This window comes from Ammospiza caudacuta, chromosome 2 (assembly GCF_027887145.1).
Source record: "Ammospiza caudacuta isolate bAmmCau1 chromosome 2, bAmmCau1.pri, whole genome shotgun sequence".
Lineage (NCBI taxonomy): Eukaryota > Metazoa > Chordata > Aves > Passeriformes > Passerellidae > Ammospiza > Ammospiza caudacuta.
This window is the reverse complement of record NC_080594.1, coordinates 116,438,912-116,459,734: the sequence shown is the minus strand read 5'-3', so window position 1 is coordinate 116,459,734 and position 20,823 is coordinate 116,438,912. Positions and strand designations below refer to the sequence as shown.

General features: G+C 46.4%; 1 protein-coding gene across 3 annotated transcripts in view; it reads left to right on the top strand.

The window, feature by feature from the left end:
- The window catches only part of PDE9A (phosphodiesterase 9A), a 56,975-nt gene that overhangs the window by 22,404 nt on the left and 13,748 nt on the right, over positions 1–20,823 (top strand). For 2 of the 3 annotated variants that reach the window (XM_058824682.1, XM_058824681.1), the window contains exons 5-10: positions 4,578–4,632; positions 5,487–5,557; positions 9,946–10,030; positions 14,875–14,956; positions 17,095–17,169; positions 20,214–20,300. In XM_058824682.1, the coding sequence (XP_058680665.1) occupies positions 4,578–4,632; positions 5,487–5,557; positions 9,946–10,030; positions 14,875–14,956; positions 17,095–17,169; positions 20,214–20,300 (455 nt within the window). Of the gene's footprint in view, positions 1–2,483; positions 2,546–4,577; positions 4,633–5,486; positions 5,558–9,945; positions 10,031–14,874; positions 14,957–17,094; positions 17,170–20,213; positions 20,301–20,823 lie in introns of those variants that run through there. The other variant, XM_058824683.1, reaches the window with a different exon arrangement.

Below are 20,823 nucleotides of genomic sequence, written 5' to 3'. Positions count from 1 at the left end.
CCATTGAATGAGCATCTTGTCCCTCCCCCCAGCAGAAGGGCTCTGGTCTGTGTCCTCCTGGTGGAACTGGCTCACAGCTCACAAACTGATGGCTGTGTTGTTGCTTTAATTAGTAAGATTCATGCACTTCTAGATTTGACAGGGGTGACAATTAAATGAACAAACCCTATTAGCAGCACCCTCTTGAGGGATAAAATTGAAATCTGTTTAATTTCTGATTGTGCAGAAGAAGGAGCTGTTATGGAGTCAAAAGTGCTCCTGACAGGACAGGAAAACATTCTCAGGGAATTTCTGACTGCTCCAAAGTTAGGGCAGCAAAGCCCAGCATTGCTGCACTGGGATGATTTTCCCCATGGATGATTCAATACCTGAGATCTTGTGTGGTTTGGTACTGGTAAAACAACAGAAATTTGTCACTTGGTCTAAATCTTATTCTGGCACCTCTCTCTTCTCCTTTTGGAGTCTTGTTCATGCTCTCAGCTCAGGCAAGACTGAGGAGGCAGAGACTGGGAGAGAAAAATCCTCCTCCCGCTGCTGCTCCGTGCACTGGGATGTGGCCAACTCCTTTGGGATTGCTCACCTGATGGGGAATTTGCATGCAACAGCCCGAATTAACCTGAGCTGTGAATTACATCCATCTGGGGCTCCATGTGACAGATTCATGGATGTGGGCTCGGGCTTAAAATTCACCCCTTCCTGAGGCTTTTGTCCACCTGGCTCCTTGTGGGTTTTTTTAATTCCTCTGACTGCCCTGATCCAAGCAAACCACAGAAAGTGAAATGCAGAGAGCAGCCTGAGCCAGATGATACAGGGCAGGGATTCACCAGCCTGACACTGGCAAGGAAAGGGAGATGCCCGTGCCCTCCCAGCCTTGCTTGGCCAAAGCAGAAAAACCAGGGGGAATCCAAGCCATTCCCCCAGCCCCAGGGACTCCCTGCCCACAGCCTGTGAGGCTGGCAGGGTGGCAGGGGCTGACAGAAGCTGGCAGGGGTGGCAGGGGCTGGCATGGGCTGGCAGGGGCTGGCAGGGTGGCAGAAGCTGGCAAGGTGGCAGGGTGGCTGGGGCTGGGGCTGGCAGGGTGGCAGGGGCTGGGGCTGGCAGAAGCTGGCAGGGTGGCAGGGTGGCAGAAGCTGGCAGGGTGGCAGGGTGGCAGAAGCTGGCAGGGTGGCAGGGGCTGGCAGAAGCTGGCAGGGTGGCAGGGTGGCAGGGGCTGGCAGAGTGACAGGGGCTGGCAGGGTGACAAAGGGAGTCACGAGAGGATGGAGGCATCTCCCTGGCTGCGATCCCAGAGGGTGAGAGGCTGCAGGAAGAGGCTCTGTGAGTAGGGTGGTGGAGGCAGAGGGTGCCTGCCAGTGGGTAATAACCCATCTGTGCCAGGGCAGCTCAGCTGAGCTGCTCAGAGTGCCCCTGGTGCCAGGCTGGCAGGGAATTTGGGCTCTCCCTGCCAGCCTCCCACCCAGCCACGGCAGGGGCACAGGAACAAACGCTGCTGCCAAATCCCCCACACCTGCTTCGCTCCCAGGACCTGCTGGGGACGAGGCAGAACAGCTCCTTTCTCCACGGTGTCCTGGCCAAGCTCCCTGCTGAGCTTGGCAGAGGCCATAGGGCAAAGAGCAGGAGTGGCACAGAGCCCTGGGCAGCCTGAGCTCTGCCCAGCATTAACCATTGCAGCATCTTCTGGGGGATTCTGGTTGTCTTTTGTCAGCTGCAAAACACCCAGGGTGTTGTGCAAAAAGATGGCTTGCTGAACACCTGCATCTGTAAATATTGCTGGTTTGAAGTGAGGGGGAAGAAAGGGGATGTTTTTGGGGGATGCTGCAACAGGACCCTCAGTAAAGCACCCAGGGCTGCTGCCAGGGCTGCTTGCAGCAGGATTTCCTTTTCAGAGAGGGAATTGCAGCAAAACAAAGGAAGCAATCTGAGGGAAAAGGTATCTGTGTGAATCTGGGGCTTTAGCCCTGCCCAGGGGTATAAAAAAATGAGACAGACGGTAATGAAGGGAGCAAAAGCACCCTTAGTCCTCCTGTTTTACAAAGGAGGGGACAAACAAGAGTAAATTATGTCAGATCAATGTCTCATTTTCTTCAGAACCCGGGGTTACCAAAGGTCTTCCCTTTGGAAAGGAACAGGGCAGAGAAATGGATCTTTGTCTCTTTAAGATGAGGCGAGCTGCCACTCTTAGTCATATATCTTTACTGCACCCTAGGGTTATAAAAACATACATCTTCATTTTGAAAGTCTTTTATTACATCCATAAACATCAGATTGCAGCTGACTGTTCCCTGGATGGGAATTTCTTAGTCCTCTGAGTGAGTTTTGACAGGGGGAGGGAGTGAAAGTAAGATTGTTGGGGTTTGGTGTTTTTTTTTTTTTTTTTTTTTTTTTTGCTGGAACAGTGTTTATAGGGAACTTGTCAGTCTCTGGAACGCTCCAGCCACTGTCAGAGGGCTGAGCAGCCTCGAAGGGAGAGGATAGGGGTTGGTTTCTCTGCTTTTCCTGCTTGTTTCCCCTGTTGGACTCTGTGCCATCCCAGGTGCTGCCCACGGTAAGTTTTCCTCCTCTCTTAAATAGGCGTTTGCTTTGTTTCAGCGCTTGGTTTTTGTGAGAAAAAGTGGAAAATGGGTCTTTGTGAGAAGAAGCAATTTCTGTTTTCTCTGCTGGGAGCTGGGGGGGGGGGGGGGGGGGCGGGCAAAAGGGAAAAAAAAAGAGGGAATTAGATCTGAGACCTTCAGAGCACAGAATTCTTGCTCCAGTTTCGAGGCACAGGGGGTAACAGGCAAATTGTTTTGACCTGTGATGTGAATGCTCCTGACAAGTATTGCTGATGTCTCTAATACCCGAGGAATTGCAAATCCTTTCAACAGGTACAAGAGCTGTTATTTGGAAATCAATGGTAAATGCTGGGCTGTATTTCTGTCTGATGTGTTTTGCCTGGGTGATTGCACTTGTGAGGTGCTGTGTTCCCTCGGGGAAGGACAAAAAGTATCTGCAGAAATGCCATGGGGTGTTTCTGTGTGGGGTATAAATAAATAGGTGTTCTGAGATCTGCAGTGTGTTTCTGAGTGCACTCAGTGCTTCCTTCCCTTGAGCACACCCCCAGTGCAGGAATCTCTGCAGCACTTTGGGGCAGTTTGCTTTAGCTGCTGGGGGAAAGAGGGAACAATCCCAAAACAGCATCTCAGGGCTCAGCAAAGGTGATTTGGGCTTCCCCTTTTTGTGTGGACATGCTAAAAGATGGGAAAACATTGCTGTCATACTTCTTCCTTCCTAAAGTGTGCTGTCCCTTGAAATCTAGAGTCCTGCTTTGAGGGGTTGTTTGCTTTTCCTTGTGCTGGGAATTACAATCCTGTGATTTTCTTGGGAAGAAGCTGGGGCTTCATCAGCCTGACTTTCCTGAGGTAGCAGGAGATCCTGAGAGCCCACAGGGCTCCCAGTGTGGAGGAACTCAGGGAACAATGGGATCTTGACAGGATCCCTGTGGCAGCTCCGTCCAGGCTGTGCTCTCAAGGGAAAAGGGGCTGGAAAGTTGTACCCTGCTGTGTCCATCCCACAAACCGGGAAGGGCAGAGCTCATTCTGCAGGGACAGCACTTTGTCATCTCGTGTTTGCCTGGAGTTTGTGCAAGGCAGCACAATCCTCAGGCATTTGCACCAGGAAAATAAATAAATGGTTCTCCAGGATAAGACTGAAAGGCAGGCTGGGTTTTATTTAGTGTTCATGGGCTGTGGGGCTGTTCATGGGCTGTGGGGTTGTTCATAGCTGTGGGGCTGTTCATGGACTATGGGGTTGTTCATGGCTGTGGGGTTGTTAATGAGCTCTGAGGTTCTTCATGGGCTGTGGTGCTGTTCATGAGCTGTGGGGCTGTTCATGGGCTGTGGGGTTGTTCATGTGGGGTTGTTCATGTGGGGTTGTACATGGGCTGTGGGGTTGTTTATGAGCTGTGGGGCTGTTCATGGGCTGTGGGGCTGTTCATGGGTTGTGGGGCTGTTCATGGGTTGTGGGGTTGTTCATGAGCTGTGGGGTTGTTCATGAGCTGTGGGGCTGTTCATGGGCTGTGGGATTGTTCATGTGGGGTTGTTAATGAGCTCTGAGGTTGTTCATGGGCTGTGGGGCTGTTCATGAGCTGTGGGGCTGTTCATGGGCTGTGGGGCTGTTCATGTGGGATTGTTCATGTGGGGTTGTTCATGAGCTGTGGGGTTGTTCATGGGCACTCTGTCACAGAGTGCTGGTGGTGTAGAGACACCGACTGTGAGCAGGAAATTTCAAAAGCCAGGTGGGGTTCTTGGTGTCCCACCCAAGGTCTGTGAAAGGGTCTCCAGAAAGGGCAGCCTTAAAACAAGCCACCTCTCAGACACTCAGCCTCCAAAAAATAAAACTTCTGGGAAACCTGTCTGTAATCTGCAGGAAAAGAAAGGCAGGTGAGACAAGGAGCCATTTCCAAACCCTGTCACTCTTCAAAGCACCTAAACAATTTTTTGGCCTCCCCATCAGAACTGGAAGCCCACTTTGCAGAAGGGCTGAGGGTATCTTTCCTTTCTTTTTTTTTTCTCATGTCCTCTTTCTATTTTTTTTTTCAGAGAAAGAAGAATTGTTCCAGAATTTTTTGGGACAGATTGCTGAGCAGTTCTCGAGGTAAGAAACTGAACATCATTATTAATTTAAAATGCTGTTTCTTCTATCTACCCGAAGTGAAATTTTCACAGGAGGCAGAGGGGCATTTAAGACATCTTTCAAATCCCACTCTGCCTGCCAAATTTAGGTCTGGGACACATTATTTCCTGCTGACAGCAATACAGTAGCTCAAACCAAAAGCAATTTCAGTGATTATCTTTGATCTAAAAAGGAGATCAAGTAGTAAATGCTCCTTCCCTCTTAGGAAGCAAAAGAAACGCTTCTTCGTTGAGCAGCCAAATCATCAGATTTGTTTCGTTTTCCCCTTTATCACCCAAAAATGTCTCTCCTCAGAGAGGATTTCTCCACATCTGTGTAGCTGCTTATTTAATCCCAGCTGGTTTCAATAAGGCAGATCAGTCCCAGAAATCAGCAGCGTAACTTGGCAGGAGGGGAGGAGATTTCAGAGCCTGCAGACACCAAGACGCTGCTCTTGGACAACCATGAATTACCAATTGAACAATTAGGAATTACCAATTGAACAATTACCAATTTAACTTTGCTTCCCTGGGGGGGGGTACAGTAGCAAGGCACTGCTGAGAGAGGGGCAGATGAAGTGTTGTAGAGCCACAGGACATTCCCAGGGCCATAAAAAATATATCTCTTGTTAATTTTTCTGAAAATTAAACCCAGGTGTATTTTCTGCCCCAGTGTTAGCATTTCCATGGAAAATTTGCTTTTCCTTATGACAAATGTGAGCTGGGCAGATCAATCATAGAGATACAAATATGGACATTTCTAGCAGAAGTCCATAGCATCTAGGGTAGGTAGAGCATGAAATGTATGCCATTAATACATGAGGGTTTTCTTTCCAGGGTTTTTAAAATCAATGAACTGAAAACGGAAGTAGCTAATCACTTGGCAATGCTGGAGAAAAAGGTTGAATGTGAGTGTCCCTTTATTCCTTATCACAGTGGGAACTGGTGCCTTGTGACCTCTGACCTGTCCTGCTCCTCCACTTTCTCTAACCCCTTGTAATTTGGCCAACTCTGAGCCCTCAAGGCCACAGGTCAGCCCGTGGGGATGGTGGGGATGTGGGGACCAGGGTGGGCTGGCTGGTGCTGCCAGCATCCAGCGCTCTTCCTGTCCCCCCTCTGAGGGGCTGCTGAGCCCTCCACTGAGCTTTGGGGCTGGGGCCACGTCCTGCTGCTCCCATGTCCCTGTGGCACAGGGTCTCCACCACCCCCTGTCCATCTCCACCTCCCAGCCCCTGGCCAGCCCTCCCATGTCCCCCATGGCCCAGTGGTCTGTCACCTCCTGCACCCAGCAGTGACCTCCCCATCCCTCTGCACCCCCTGATCCTCTGACTCTGAGGAGCTGAGCCCACCCTCACTGGAGCTGTTTGGTCTGTAATTCCAGGGGGTAACACTCTCCTGCTGCTCTCAGTCCCATCCCTCACAGAATTCACAGAATCACTGGGTTGGAAGAGACCTTCAAGACCATTGAGTCCAGCCCAGCCCCAACAGCTCAACTGAGCCCTGGCACCCAGTGCCACATCCAGGCTTTGTTAAACACACCCAGGGATGGGGACTCCACCACCTCCCTGGGCAGCCATTCCAGAACTTTCTCGCTCTTTCCATAAAAACCTTTTCCCTGCTATCCATCCTGTATTTCCTTTGGTGCAGCTCGAGGCTGTGTGCTCTGGGTGTGTCAGTGCTGCTGGAGCAAGAGCCCAGCCCCAGGTGAGCACAGGCACCTTTCAGGAGCTGTGCACAGTGATGGGGGCAGCCCTGAGTCTCCTTTTCTCCAGGCTGGGCACCCCCTGCTCCCTCAGTAATTCCTTGCACTGTAACACAACCATATTTTTACAGTGCAACAGCCAAATTCAACTCACCTGCTCAATGAGCTCCTTTCCTGGGTTTTTTGGTGGTTTTGTTTCCCCCTGTGCAGTTTCTCAGTTGTTTCAGTACATCAGGCAGAACACAGGTCCCAGAGAGGCAGGGAAGGCTGTGAATAAAGTGCTGCCATCCAATTTTGACTTCTAACCCCGTGTCCTTGAGGATGCTCAGGGGCATGGGAGAGCCTTTCCCAGCACTACAGCTGCAGAAACAACTTTCCCACTAGGGCTGTCTGGGAAAAAAAAGAGTTTCTGGTTCTTGAAACTTCCCCTGACCAGAAGCTACCTTGACCCTGCAGCTGCTCAGGGAGACTGATCCCTCTGTCAGCAGAGGGAGGAAGAAATGTCCTGATTTGAGGAGCAGCTGCAGGGAAGCCTCTCCCTGTGGCCACCCCATCCTCAGGCTCCTGGTGCTGAGGGATGTCCATGGAGGGGGCAACCTGCAGCTTTCCTACCCCCAGAAATGAACCCAGGTATGGATTCCTCCAGTTTGGCTGCTGCTCCTCCCAAGGCTCTGCTGGTTTATTCTTTGACCCCCCCCCCCCCCCAAAAAAAGAGAAAAGAAAAATGAGCTCAGCCACTCTGCATTTTCAAACTTCTGCCCAGCTCCATTCCTCAGGGCTAAATGCCATGGGTTAGAGCACATGAGGTAAACTGTGAGTCTCTGTGTCCCCTTGGCAGCCCAAGAAAGGAACAATCCCAGCCAGCCAGGGGCTGCTTTTGGGATTCCTGGCACAGCTCTGCCTCTCAGCACTGGCACAGGGGGGAGATAACCATGGCATCCATGCCATTCCTGGCAGGAAAAACTGAGCACCTGCCCAGTGCAGCACTTAATTCAGTGCTGGTTTAGGGAAGGCAGCATGCCCAGAGCCATGCAGGTGGATGAATTCCCTGCTCCCCAAAGGAGGATTCTCTCCCTGGGTGGGTCCCACTGCTGATGGAACCAGCAGCTGATGGAGCGATCCATGGGAAGGAACTCCCTGGGCTGCCCCTCTGCTCCACACCAGACTTCCAGAGCTTGCAACAGAGCCCATTCTGCAGCATTCTGAAATAACTCCCTGGGCTGTCATGTGTGAGAAGCAAAACCGTGGGAGAGAGGGAGTGTCCAACCTCCCTGCCTGAGCTGGGCTCCCAGAGGCTGCTCTGAGCCATGTTTCACTGCTGGATTCAGCCCAAGGATCTCTTTAGACAGCACAGGGTCTTTTCAGAAGGTATTTCTCACTGCAGAATAATGTATTGAGCCCTTAATCAGTGCACATGACATGGCCATTTATCATTTGCAAGCCAAATGTGGAAAGAATTGTGCTTTTTATTTTGCCTTTTCTCCTGCCTCCTTCAGAGATCCCTTTTCCACCACTTCCACATGTGCTCTCCAGGATTTCTTCCCCAGAGGGGACGTGTGTGTGTGGATAAGTGCTCATGACAGCACCACATCTGCACCTCCCATGAAATGTTCTCAGCTTCCTTCCCATTCCTAGAGGCCTCACCAGAGATGTGTTTTCAGGGAGCCAAATCTTTTAGTTGATTTTTAAATCCCAGCTAAAGCTTGTCAGTTCCCCTTGGAAAATGAGCCCATGCAGAGCAAGCACTGGGAAAGTTTTGTCCCATAGCTTGACTTTGCACAGCAGCCCACACAAGAACAAGGAAACTGCCAAAAAACCCTTTGCAATTTGTCAGCACTTCACATCTACCTTAAGAAAATAATTATGTAAAATTCTCTGCTTCCCCAAAGAGATTTGGGATGAAAACCAATGAGAAAAATGCTCAGGGCTGCCCATTTTGCACCAGAACTCCTCTTCTCCCAGCACTTGCCTGCCCCATTTCCCTGTCACTGATAACTCTGCTTGGCTCCTACTGCTTCAAATAAGCACTGGCCACCAATTAGACACCTTGGAAAATGGAATTTCTCCCAGGTGAATGCACCAGTGTGGTACAGAGCAGCACAGGGCCTGCAGGTCAGCTAGAGATGACCATCAGCAGTTGAACAAAGCACCCAAAAAATGCAGGTATCCAGAACTAAGATATCCAATGAGCAGCTTGTCTGCATCACCACGTTGTGATCACCCAAAGAAATTGACTGTAACAATGACAGATGAAAAAATATAAATGCCTAAATGGGATTTTTAGGAGAGCATCCCTGTAAACAAAAATAAACTAACACCCTTTTCCCTTTCCTCTCCTAATATAATAATTTATATCAGCATAATAATAAAACATATTATAATATTATAATATATATAATAATATATAATATAATAGAACTTATAATTATATATAAATATTACAATATATATTATATAATATATAATATATAATATATAGTGTATATATATAATAATATATATAATAATCAGACACATCTCTTTCCCTTTTCCCAGCTGTAATCTTTGTTGTTACTCTCCTAAAGGTAAACAAAACTGAGGTCTCTGCTTATCTCCAGAGCTGTGCCCTTCAAGGCAGGGCTTTATCACTTGCTCTCCAGATAAGTGAGATCCAGACTGTGATTTTCTAAGAAAGTTGCTGAACACTGATTTTCCTCCATGCAAACAAGGAGTTCAGTAAACAAATGAGCTGTGAAATGATTGCATGTGAATGACATGCAGTGATAAATGGAGCTGTGTCCTTGATCACTCTGACAGTGCAACGAGGGGGAAAGAAAAGGGAGAATTATTCTCACTATTCTCACACTCTCATTGCATTGGGCTCTCTCAGCTATGGGGAATAAAGTGCCCTGCTGCATAAAAAGGCAATCAAACTTTTTGCCTCATGGCTCTCACAATTACATGCAGAAGGGAAATATAGGATTTTCTGTGCTTCATGTAGAAATAACCTTTGATTACAGAATTGATTGGCAAAAAGAAGTGACAGGATTTCAATAGCTTAAAAAAAATCTATCATTAGAGCCAAATTTTCAACATTTTTCTCTCTGCATCCCCTCTGCATTCTCACTTTGGTTTTTCTGTATCCAGCAATGCCTCCCAGAGCTCCTTAATGCTCTGCATGAACTTCCGAATTAAAACCTTTTATCTTAATGGGAATTCTAATCCTGCCGGGACATGTTTGCATAGCCCTGCTTATCATCCCATCAGGGGAGTGGGGCTTTTTCCTGCTCAGGATTTCCTCTGATTCCTGCTCTGCAGCCCAGGAGTGAAGGCACCAGAGGAGCAGCCTGCTGCTGTGCAGAAGCTGAGATGTTTTAGCCATCGAGTGAATCCAAGCTCTGTGGGTGTTATCTGCGTTGGCAGCAGAGAATCCCTGTGTGTTTCCAGGGTCTCCTCTTGCTTTGGCAGCACCTCTCACCTGTGGGAGAGCCCAGGCAGCCTGTGGGAGCTGGATAACCCCACTGGCAGAGCTCCCTGAAGTTTTGCGCCATTGTGAAACCAGACCCTGCGACTTCTGGCCATGGTGACAGCCCTGTTTTTTCCCTTTGTTGGCAGTGGAAGGCCTGAAGGTGGTGGAGATTGAGAAATGCAAGCGTGACATTAAAAAGATGAGGGAGGAAATGGCAGCAAGGAGCAGCAGGTAAGTTCTGCTTGGCACCCAACCACAGGAGTGTCTGGTTTTAAAGCCTCATGCAACATTTCCACTCAGAATTATCTCCTGGGCTTAGAAGTAAAAGAGCAGGGAAACCAATAACCATCAATGACAGAGGTTTTAATTTACTATTTGAAGATTTATAGCCATTCACCAGTTAATTTAGCTTGGGCCATGGGAATAGAGAAAAAGGTCCTGGGAGTTATTTGTCACCATACAGAATGGGAATTCTTCATCCAGATTTACTGGGGGAGAGAGAGAGAGAGAGAGAATGGGAAAAGAACTTCTGCACACTGCAGCTTTTGGTTGGGAACCAGTTAGCACTCAAATCAGCTCCAATATATTCTGGGAGATTACCAAATAAATATGTAGCAGCTCCTCTAATTATGATCTCATGCTATTATAAATCACCCGTTTCAAATTCAACAAGAAATTGGGAATTTGCATTCTAATGCAAGGGCTCATTGTGATGGTGGAGCTGGGTTTTGCTGTAATTAAAACAGCAGCAGAAAAAATTGCATTTCCTAGGGTGCATGGTCTCAGCTGGAAAACAGCCCCTGTGTCACGGAAGTGCCCCACTAGGACAAACAAATCACTCTGAGATTGGGAATACTCCTGGGAAAGATGCAGGAGAGGAATTTACCCTGCTGCTCAAAATGGGGGTGAAGGGGATTTTTCTGGGGAGGAATATACCCTGCTGCTCAAAATGAGGGTGAAGGGGATTTTTCAAATGTAACTTTGCTGTCTTGACAGCCTCGGGGTCAAATTGTCTGACCCTTAATCAAAACTGTTTCCTGTGGAGGGCAGTGGAAATGTGCTAAAAGATTCAGGCTTTATTATCACTCGTTTTTGTAAATGTTGCCATGCAGATATGTCAGGAGGCACAATGATAATTCATTGCCATGAAGTCCAAGGTCAAACTCAGCTGTCATATTAGCATAAAAGCAGAGTAACATTATTAACCTCAGATTTGTGTGCCTCAGCAGGGTGGAATGCAGTCTGCCCTGTGACTTGAATCATTTCTTTTTGGGGTGTGTGGAGAAATCTCATTAGAAAAATCCAAGCCCAGGCTGGCCGCCAATGCAGGAGCATGTGTGCTGGTTTGTGCTGGGTGTGATGTGAGGAACGTGTGTGCCCATGTGTCTCTGCCTCTTCCTGGCAGGGAGCTGGCAGAGCTGAACTGTGATGCGCAGTGATGATGATGAGCAGTGATGCACAGGTGGACAGGGAACTAGCTCCAAAAAAAGAAGTTATGGCAAGTTCACGTTCACTCAGTCACCACCACAGCACATCAGGGAGTATGAGACTGTCCCAGCAGCCATGACTAATTCCCATCCCAGATCTCGTCCCCTTCCAATCTATATTTTGTGGTCTAAACGGCAAACTGTTAACAGGAAAAGCTAGAATGGGGGGTGTTCCATCTGCTCAGTGCCAGCTGGGGTGTCACCTTCACAGAGGGCTGGTGGTGAGATGTGACAGGCTCCAAAAGGAGGGACCAGCACAGGGTGTGAGGCTGGAAAGCTGTGCTAAAGATGGGAGTGGGCTCAGCTGGGCACAGACACCCACCCTGGCTTGCTCTGGGCTCACACCCACAGCTGCTGTCTCTGGAGCAGGAGCAGGGCTTGCTCTGCTCAGCATCACCTTGGTGCTGTGTCCACATGGTTCTCTCACAGCATCCCTTTGGTGCTGTGTCCATGTGGCTCTGTCACAGCTCCTCCTGGTTACCCTGAGCTGCCTCTCCCTCCTCCCAGCTGCTCAAAGGCTCTTCCTGCTCATGCAGAATTCTGCCCATGATTATCTTCACCCTGTGAGCGTGGGAGCCAAAGCAGCTGGACGTGGATACAAGTCTGAGGAGATGATGATGCTCCTTGGTGGCTCCCATCAGGAGCTGAAGTTCCTTATTCCCAAGCCCCAGAGCAGCCAGGTCACCAGCCTGTGGTGACCCCAGCCTAGGGATGCTTCACCCACCTCAGGAAGCTGAAGCCTGAAACCTTCTCCTGCTGGCATGGGATGTATGTGGGAACAGAGGCATCCCAGAGAAGTGGAAATGTTATTTGCTCTCATTTGGACCTGTCATCCCTTGTGCAGTGTCATTTGCTAGATAATGCATTGTGGTTGCAATAAGGGATCCCGTGTAAATTTAATTGATGTACATAAATATTTGTGAGTGCCTGTATTCCTTCAATGAGATCTCAGTGTACACAGCTGTATGGGTGTTTACCTTTTCTTATATTTGCTGTTACATTATCAAATGAGAGAGTAAGGCAGGGCAGCCAGGTTTATAAAAGCTCAGTGAATTGTGCAGCTCTCTGCTCAGAAGAGCAAAGCAGCTCCATTTGCATCCTCCTCAAATTGCTTTATTTTTTTGCTTGTCTGCTTTTTGCACTCACCACTGGCAGATGCTAATAGCATTATGGTGTCATTTAAAATCATGATCATTTGCAGATCCAGTTTTGCATTTGTGAAGGTCTGATGCATCCTGGCTCTGGTGTGTTCCCCAGTGTGCTGGGATGAAGGCTTCAATATCCTGCTACAGCTGGGAATTAGAGATAGCTGGCTGACCCTCAGCTAACCCTGGCAGTCAGGTCCAATTAGGGCAAGGAATGTCCCAGTCTCACTATTTTTATCCTACTAATACCCCACACAGTGGAGTTTTGAGGAAAGGGCTTTAGGAATGATTAAGACAGCTTTTCATCAAGTGAGAATCTCCTTAAACAGGGCAGGAAAGGGAGCTGGCTGATGTCAGCTGACCACCATGAGCTGTGAAATGACATAACTTTCACAGGATTCTGACACTGCCACCAGAAGTGACAGTAGACATCAATGTTAAGAGGAGAAAAGAGACCTGGACTAATTCCCAACAGAGAAGAGAATCACTCAGAAGAGATACAATGCAAAATGTAATAATCAAAAATGCCCAAACCGAGTTAATGGAATGCTTTGCTTGGCTTCTTTTGGGAGGTTTATTTCTGCTTCCTTTGGCAGGAGGCTTGAAAACTGAGAGAGGATAATCCAAATGTTAGGACTCCAGGGATAAATCCCTGGAAGTGCTCAAGGCCAGATTGGATGGGGCCCTGAGCAACCTGACCCAGTGAGCAGCATCCCTGCCCACAGCAGGGGTGAGTGCAGCTGCATTTTTCCAACCCAAACCATTCCATGGCTCTACAAATACAAAATGCAAGAAGATCAGCCTCACACAAGAGTTAACAAAGTCCATGTGGACAGCTAGCTGGGAAAAGCCCTGCAAGGCCATCTTGGCCAAGCTGGGCCTGGTCCCCACCTTGTCCCCAGCCCAGAGCTCTGAGTGCCACATCCAGGCCTTCATTGGACACCTCCGTGGATGGGGACTCCAAACCTCCCTGGGCAGCCCCTTCCAGTGCTTGACCAGCTTTTCAATGAAGGAATTCTCCCTGATGTCCAGTCTGTCCCTGCCCTGGCACAGTTTGAGGCCATCTGGGAGAAGAGCCCAACCCTCCCCTGGCTGCAGCCTCACCAGGGAATGGCAGAGTGATGAGGCCCCTCCTGGGCCTCTGTTCAGATGGGAAAGCATCAGCTTGGCTTTTCCATGTGCAGAGGAAAGAAGAGTAGATAACTGGCAGTGTTAATAACCAGGCAAGTGTTAATTACCCATAATTACTGGCAGTGGCTCCCTTTCTCCAGGATCAGGGAGCCAGGCAGAGGTGTCTGCCAAATCTGTGCCTCTCTGCTGTTGTCCCACACAAGGGGCAGCAGCCAAGGAGGTCACAGCATCAAAGTGGAAGTTCTCATGGGCTGCAGCAAGGCTCAGTGGGTGCCCTCAGCAGTGAATGAGCATAGGTTTATAGAATAAAATCACCATAGCCAATGTGGTGCAGCCCTGGAGAAGGATGCCTGCCATGGACAGCAAGCTGCTCACTGGAAGTCTAAGGAGAAGTGGTTGGGTATTGTCTTGGTTTGGAAAGCCAGGTGTCTGCTAAGGAAGGCAGGAGCCTCCCCTGAAATGGAAAATGTAAACCCTCCCTCAGAATTGCTATAAATTTTAAATTAAGGGGCTCTCAGGCAACAAATACGGCAGCAGGAAATAACAGTTCTTTAATAGGGAAGAAAATAAAAGGATAAAATAAACAATGCGGTAAACTAAACCAACACTGACAGTCAGAACACAACCTGACACCCTGTGGGTGAGGGTGTTGGTAGCAGTCCCATTGGAATTGTGGCTGCAGCCCTCCTGGAGTGTCAGGGGTGGTTCTGCTGGAGCAGGGATCCTGTAGAGAAGGATGTATTCTTCCTCTGAAGATCCAGTGAAAAAAGAGGCAGCTGCTGTTCCTCTGGGAATCCAGTGGAGAAGCTGTGCTGGTGTTCCAGAATCTCCAGATTATATCCAGTTAGGAGTGCTTGGCTCCTCCCTCTGGGCTCACATCTCCCAATGGGATGCTGTAGTTCTTATCAGTCATGCAGTGACATTCAATAGTCTCTTATCAGCATGTGTCTCCTCCCGAGGGAGGATTGGGTGTGGAAGAGATAAGGCAAAATGCCCACTTGACCAAAGACAACGGCCATACAGATGGCAAATAGAATATGTCTTGCCTTGCAATCTGGGACAGGTATCCATGGATACATGCCTGAACTTGGATCTGGATCCTTCTCTCTTGAATGCAAATAGACCAAGAAAGGGCAACAGGGGTGTTGCACAAGGGGAGAAAATCCTGAGGAGGATCACACTTCCAAAGCATTTTGGACAACGCTGCATTAGAAAGGAAGAGGTGTTGGAGCAGGATGGTTCTCTGAGGGGTGGCCACTGAGGCACTGTGCTTGTGTTCCCTCAATGTTAAGAGATGAATATTTCATTTCAGGACTAACTGTCCCTGCAAGTACAGCTTTTTGGATGAAAACAAGAGGCCAGCTCCACGGAGGGATGTACCATCCTACCCAAAGGTACCACACAATTTTCTCTTCCCATATTCCTGCCATCCTGACAAGTGCTGCCTTACAACGTGTGACTCCTTAGCCATTAATTCCCTGTTATTCTAAATCCAAGATCTGATCCAAAATGCCAATGGAAAAAGCCATCAGTTGCCCATGGTGACTTAAAGTTTAATTCTCAGTAGTCTTTAATACTTGCAAGCTCGTTAGTGCTTGAAATGTTAATGAACATTGTGCATTCATCAACATTTAACACTCTTTTGTCTAGTTATATTTGTTTATTCTCCACGCTCATAGCAACAATCAAAAACACCCTGTAATGCTGTGTTCTGATTGAAAGTAGTGCTGCTGCCTGTTTTCTCCTAATAGATTATTTTTTAATTTAAAAAGTAATTTATGGGGATGTTTCACCTAGGGAAACAAAGAGAAAATGCGACATTGGATTCTCTCCAAAATGATTCATTGTCCCTGTGAAAATGAGTTAGTGTATTTGCTAGAGGAAACAGTAATGCTGGAAGAAAAATGTCTCCTGGGCAAGCACAACTACAGATCCACAGTGATGAATGAGGCTGAAACCATTAAGAGCACAGGGTCCTGAATGCCAGAACCTGCAGTCTTTGCCTACAAGAATTATTTAAAGCTGCCTGGTTATGCCTGCCCAGTGCCCAGCTCAGACCTTGACAAAACACCAGCTCACCCACTTGCAAATGATGGTTTAACCATGAGCATCACCTCACACACACCAAAGCTGAATCCTCACAGTCCTGTGTGATGCAGATCCATGACATGGACATGGGTCTGTGCACATTTATCCTCAGAGCCCAGCAGAGTAATAAATTCTGCTCTTTGTTCTGCTCTGCCTCGCTGAAGTGACCTCCACTGAAGCACAGACTCTGGCACTTCTATTTCTTTTGGTTAACTTTTGCCCAGGAGGCTTGTGCTCCTGACACTAACACATGATTTCACAGAGCACATCATTTCTAAGCCAGTTTTTTTTCCCTTGATAAGTATATATGTCAGATTAAACTTTGATGGACTGCTGCATTAGGATCTTGAATTAAGAATAAGGAGTTGCACTGAACCACTGCAGAGTAAACTTTTGTATTTCTGCATTATTCCTAGAGCAAAACTCATGGGAGTTTGGGGTTTTGGAGATTTGCAAAAATTTGTTATCAGTTGTCAGGTGCTGGATTTGTCCAATGTCAGTGAGGCTGAAGGAAGATGTCATTGCAACACCAAATCTGTACTGCTAAATTGCAGTTTTCTTGCAGAAAGTCACACTAAATGTGCATTGTGTGGGCAAATGCAAAACTCCTTGCCTTCTGAAGAAGAAAAATTAATCTTCTGTGTTGTTCCTTCTTGGATTAAATATCAATTTGATGGCTCAGAAATTGTCATTCACTTGCTCAGGAGAGTAAACCCAAACTAGAGACAGCCATGGTAAATGGGCCAATTGAAGCCACAAAGGTTTTGAGTCCCAAAACCACTGATGAATAGGAGCCTGAAAAGATGAATCTGTAGAGTCCTGATATCCCCATGTCTTTTAACCCTGCACATTCCTTTTCTTTTCATTTTCTATACAGCCATAACTGGTGAATGATCTTGATTTCGTTTTAGGCTTTGAGCGTAATGATAAAAAATCACTTGAATCTTGCAGGCTGACAACCAATTTGAAACTGTGGGCTCTCTTGAAAAAACACTCGAAATGAGAGCATAAATCATCTGAAAATAAACATATCATCCCCACCAGCTAATTTAGCACTGTAAGCAGAGACACTTCACACCACCCTCCCCAACTGGCAGCTTCGAGTGCTGCTGATGCTCTGCAAGCAGCAGAGCCAGTGCAGGGATGGGTCTGTGCCCTGTGCCTTTGATTTTCTGTGCTGGATTTAGCCATGACCCTCTCCTAAACACCTCCACTCTCCCTTTTCTCCCAAGTTCTGCCCCACAAGGATCTGACCCAATGAGCAGCTGCCAGCTGGTGAGAAGGGTGAGGAGGGTTGGGTGGCCAGAGGGAGAGATCATTTGCTCTCTCCTTGGGAAATGTGGCTAAATCCCTCATGAATGGAGCCCTGGGAGCCCCAAGGACGTGCCGCAGCATTCCCATGGCAGGGACACCCTTGTTTACCCTCCTGCCTTTCTGTTTGCAGTACATGCTGTCCCAGGAGACCATCGAGGCTCTGCGGAAACCGACTTTTGACGTGTGGCTGTGGGAGCCCAACGAGGTGAGGATGCCAGGTTGGCAGGTTTGGCACATTCTGAGAGCCAAAAAGGCCAGAAGAACCCTTTGAGACAGACTGCAGGGTTTTCCCCCCTTTCCTGCCCCTTACTCTCAATATTTTTCCATTTCTATACCACACCAGAAATGCAGTGCTTCTTCCTAGCAGATGGCAGGTAGATGATGCTGCTTATCATTTCCTGGCTTCTCTTTATTTGCTCTTTAATCTCCTCCTAGTAAAGTCCCTCAACTGGTGCACTGTCATTACTGCCACATGAGCTCTCCCATGCCATTTTATCTGAACAAATCAATCCCCAGTGAAGTGTGTGCTTAAGCACATCATCAATAACTCCACTCAGATCAATAAAGCAGCGGGCAGAGGTGCAGGCATTGATTCACACCCCTTCAGCTGAGGGTTTTTTCTGCAGCTTGTTCTGAAGAGGTTGCAGGGCTGCATTCAAAGCCAATTAATATCTCCTTATTGCTTCATTTTCTTCCTTTTTTTAACTGCTATTAGTGTTACTCATGGTTGACCATTTGTACTGCAGAAGGTTCTGGAAGGTTCTATGTGTAAACCTCCAGAAGTGTGAAGGAGAAGGATTTTAAGAGTGGACAGCTTATAATATAAAGTAAAACCAGATATATATAATATAAAGTGTAAAATCTGCTTATAATATAATATAATATAAAACCATGTATATATTATATAATGTATAGAACCAGCTTATAATATAAGGTAAACTCAGACATATATAATATAATGTATAAAACCAGCTTATAATATAATGTAAAACCAGATTTAGAAAGGACTAGCAAATCTCACTCAATAAAAACATCATGGAGGACAGGACTAAATTTTTTAAACCAGGGAAAGGCTTGGGTAGCTCTGGAAGCATGCCCAGCAGCAATCATACAAATGACTTAATTTTCTTCTTTTTTTAACTGCTATTAGTGTTATTCATGGTTCATCATTTGTACTGCAGAAGATTCTGGAAGGTTCTATGTGTAAACCTGCAGAAGCCTGAAAGAGAAGGATGTTAAGAGTGGACAGCTTATAATATAATGTAAAACCAGATATATATAATATACTGCATAAATCCAGCTTATAATATAATGTAAAACCAAATATATATAATATACTGCATAAATCCAGCTCATAATATAATGTAAAACCAGATATATATAATATAATGTATAAATTCAGCTTATAATATAATGTAAAACCAGATATATATAATATCATGTACAAAACCAGTTTATCATATAATGTAAAACCAGATTTAGCAAGTAGTAGCAAATCTCACTCAAGACAAACATCTCAGCAAACACAGCCTTGCAGGAAGCCTGGCTCCTCCTTCTCAAATGCCTTCTCACTTTTCAAGCCTTACAAGAGTCCCATTTTCACCCTTTTGCTGCTGACCAAGAAAGCTGCACATGAAAACTGAGATTCCCCTGTGTTCAGGGGAGTTTCGGGACTGAGAGTCTCCTCCTCACTCACCCAAAGCTCTCTTGGCAACAGCTGCATTTCTAATTCAGCACTTCTGGTTAAAGTTTCTTGTCTTGGAAAGTCTTTTATTGCAAAACATATATTCTACCAGGACAAGGGGATTTTCAGCAAAATGCTGTCCCTGTGATCGGAGCAGCATTCAGCTCATGGCATTGTCCCTCAGGTCTTGCAGGAAAGTCTCCTCCTGTTTGGATTACTCAAAATCAGCCCTGTTGTTACTCCATGACTTACATTTATATTTCCCTGGATAAATATAAAGTTTCATTAGATTAAATCATTTTTTCTGGTGAGTTTCTAAGAGCCTAAATAACAGAAAACTAACTCAAAATGCCTTCAAGGCTGTATTTGTGATATTTTACCTCTCATGCTGAAACCCCTGGATTACTTTCCAGTCTAAAAACTACATTTTCTAAAACAATGGTCACATTCCATCCCCTGCAGATTGGGCCTTCAGAAATGGGAATGCATTTACACATAAACTCCTGAACTCCAGGAAACCTGTTCATGTCTGACTGGTGGAAGCTGTTAGATTGAGACTATCAATATCTTTTGCTTCAATTCTTTGAGATTATCAATATCTTTTGTTTTTAATTCTTTGAGATTATCAATATCTTTTGTTTTCAATTATTTGAGATTATCAATATCTAGAGATTATCAATATATTTTGTTTTCAATTCTTTAAGATTATCAATATTTTTTGTTTTCAATTCTTTGAGATTATCAATATTTTTTGCTTTCAATTCTTTGAGATCATCAATATTTTGAGAGTATCAATATTGATTCAATTATTTGAGATTATCAATACCTTCTATTTTCAATTCTTTCAAGCCCAGATGATTAAACGTGAGGGGTGGTGCTAAATTACCTGAATCCCCCTTGCTGTTGCAGAGCAGATGTCTCAGAAGAGCTGCCTGTGCCTGCATTTCAGCTGTAGGGATTCATAGTTACAGTCTCCATGAGGGGATAATCACAAAACTGCTGCAATTTTGTGGGGTTATAATGGGAAATCTTTTAAACAAGAAATGTGAGGTAAGATCGCGGAGTTAGGAACTCACAAGAAGTCATAAAGAAAGAAGGTATTGACAAATGTCTGAATTAAATGTTTCTTCAGGGATCTCTTATTTTCTGCTGTCATTTTCTGTTCCGCTGAAGCCTGATCCATTTCTGCGCAGCCAGGGAGAAGCTCCCGCTGGTTTCACTGGGCAATAGTTCACATCCCAGCTGAACTGGGAAAATGGCAATGCTTTATTTGTGAGCAGGAATTGCTGTGATACACACAAATCGCAGTCTCTGAAGAGGGCTGGTGTGACATTCAAAGCCCTGCACAAAACCTGTGAAATCAACAGCAGCCTGTCTGCTTCAAAAAGCTTCCAGCCCTCTCTGCCTCCTCTCTTGCACTTTCATCATGCAGTCTTTGAACATCTTTCTTTCATCTAAAGAGGGCTCTGCAATTATTTGATGCTGGCAAGGGGGAATTCACTTCACAGGGTGTCCTCCAGGGGTGTTTACAGAGCCAACCATAACCTGCCTGTTCCTGGCTGCAGATGCTGAGCTGCTTGGAGCACATGTACCACGACCTTGGGCTGGTAAAAGACTTCAACATCAATCCCATCACCCTGAAGAGGTGGCTGGTGAGTATTTCTAGTTACTGGTGTTTGCAGTTTTTCACATTCAAGAATCAATAAACAAGGCATTGAGTCATGGAATTAACATGCCTGGGATGAGCAATCCCAATGAAAGCAGTCTATACAAATTCTTAAAATTTAAGTATTTCAGAAAATATTTGCATTCTTGTGGTCACAAATGAGTCTTTTTTTAACTCATTGCATTTTTGCATGCATTTGCTGAGGCTTCTGTTACTGAAAGCAGTACATTTCTGCTGAATGCTCTTGATGCCTACTGTAAATGGAGGCAAGACAAGTGCCTTCAGATATAGCTAGAAAGTGCAATAATCATTCAAAGGACTAAATCACAGGGAGCAGAGGAAAGAGCAAGTCAGGAAGGAAAAGGAATTGCTGAGAAGGTAACTTTCTGTGCTTCAGTCTTTGATGTGAGAATGTTGCAGAGATGCAAAATGTGAGAAAGATGAGATCATACCAAAAGTGAGATGGCTGAGGGAGAAACACTGGAATATTTAAAAAGCAATGAGTTTTC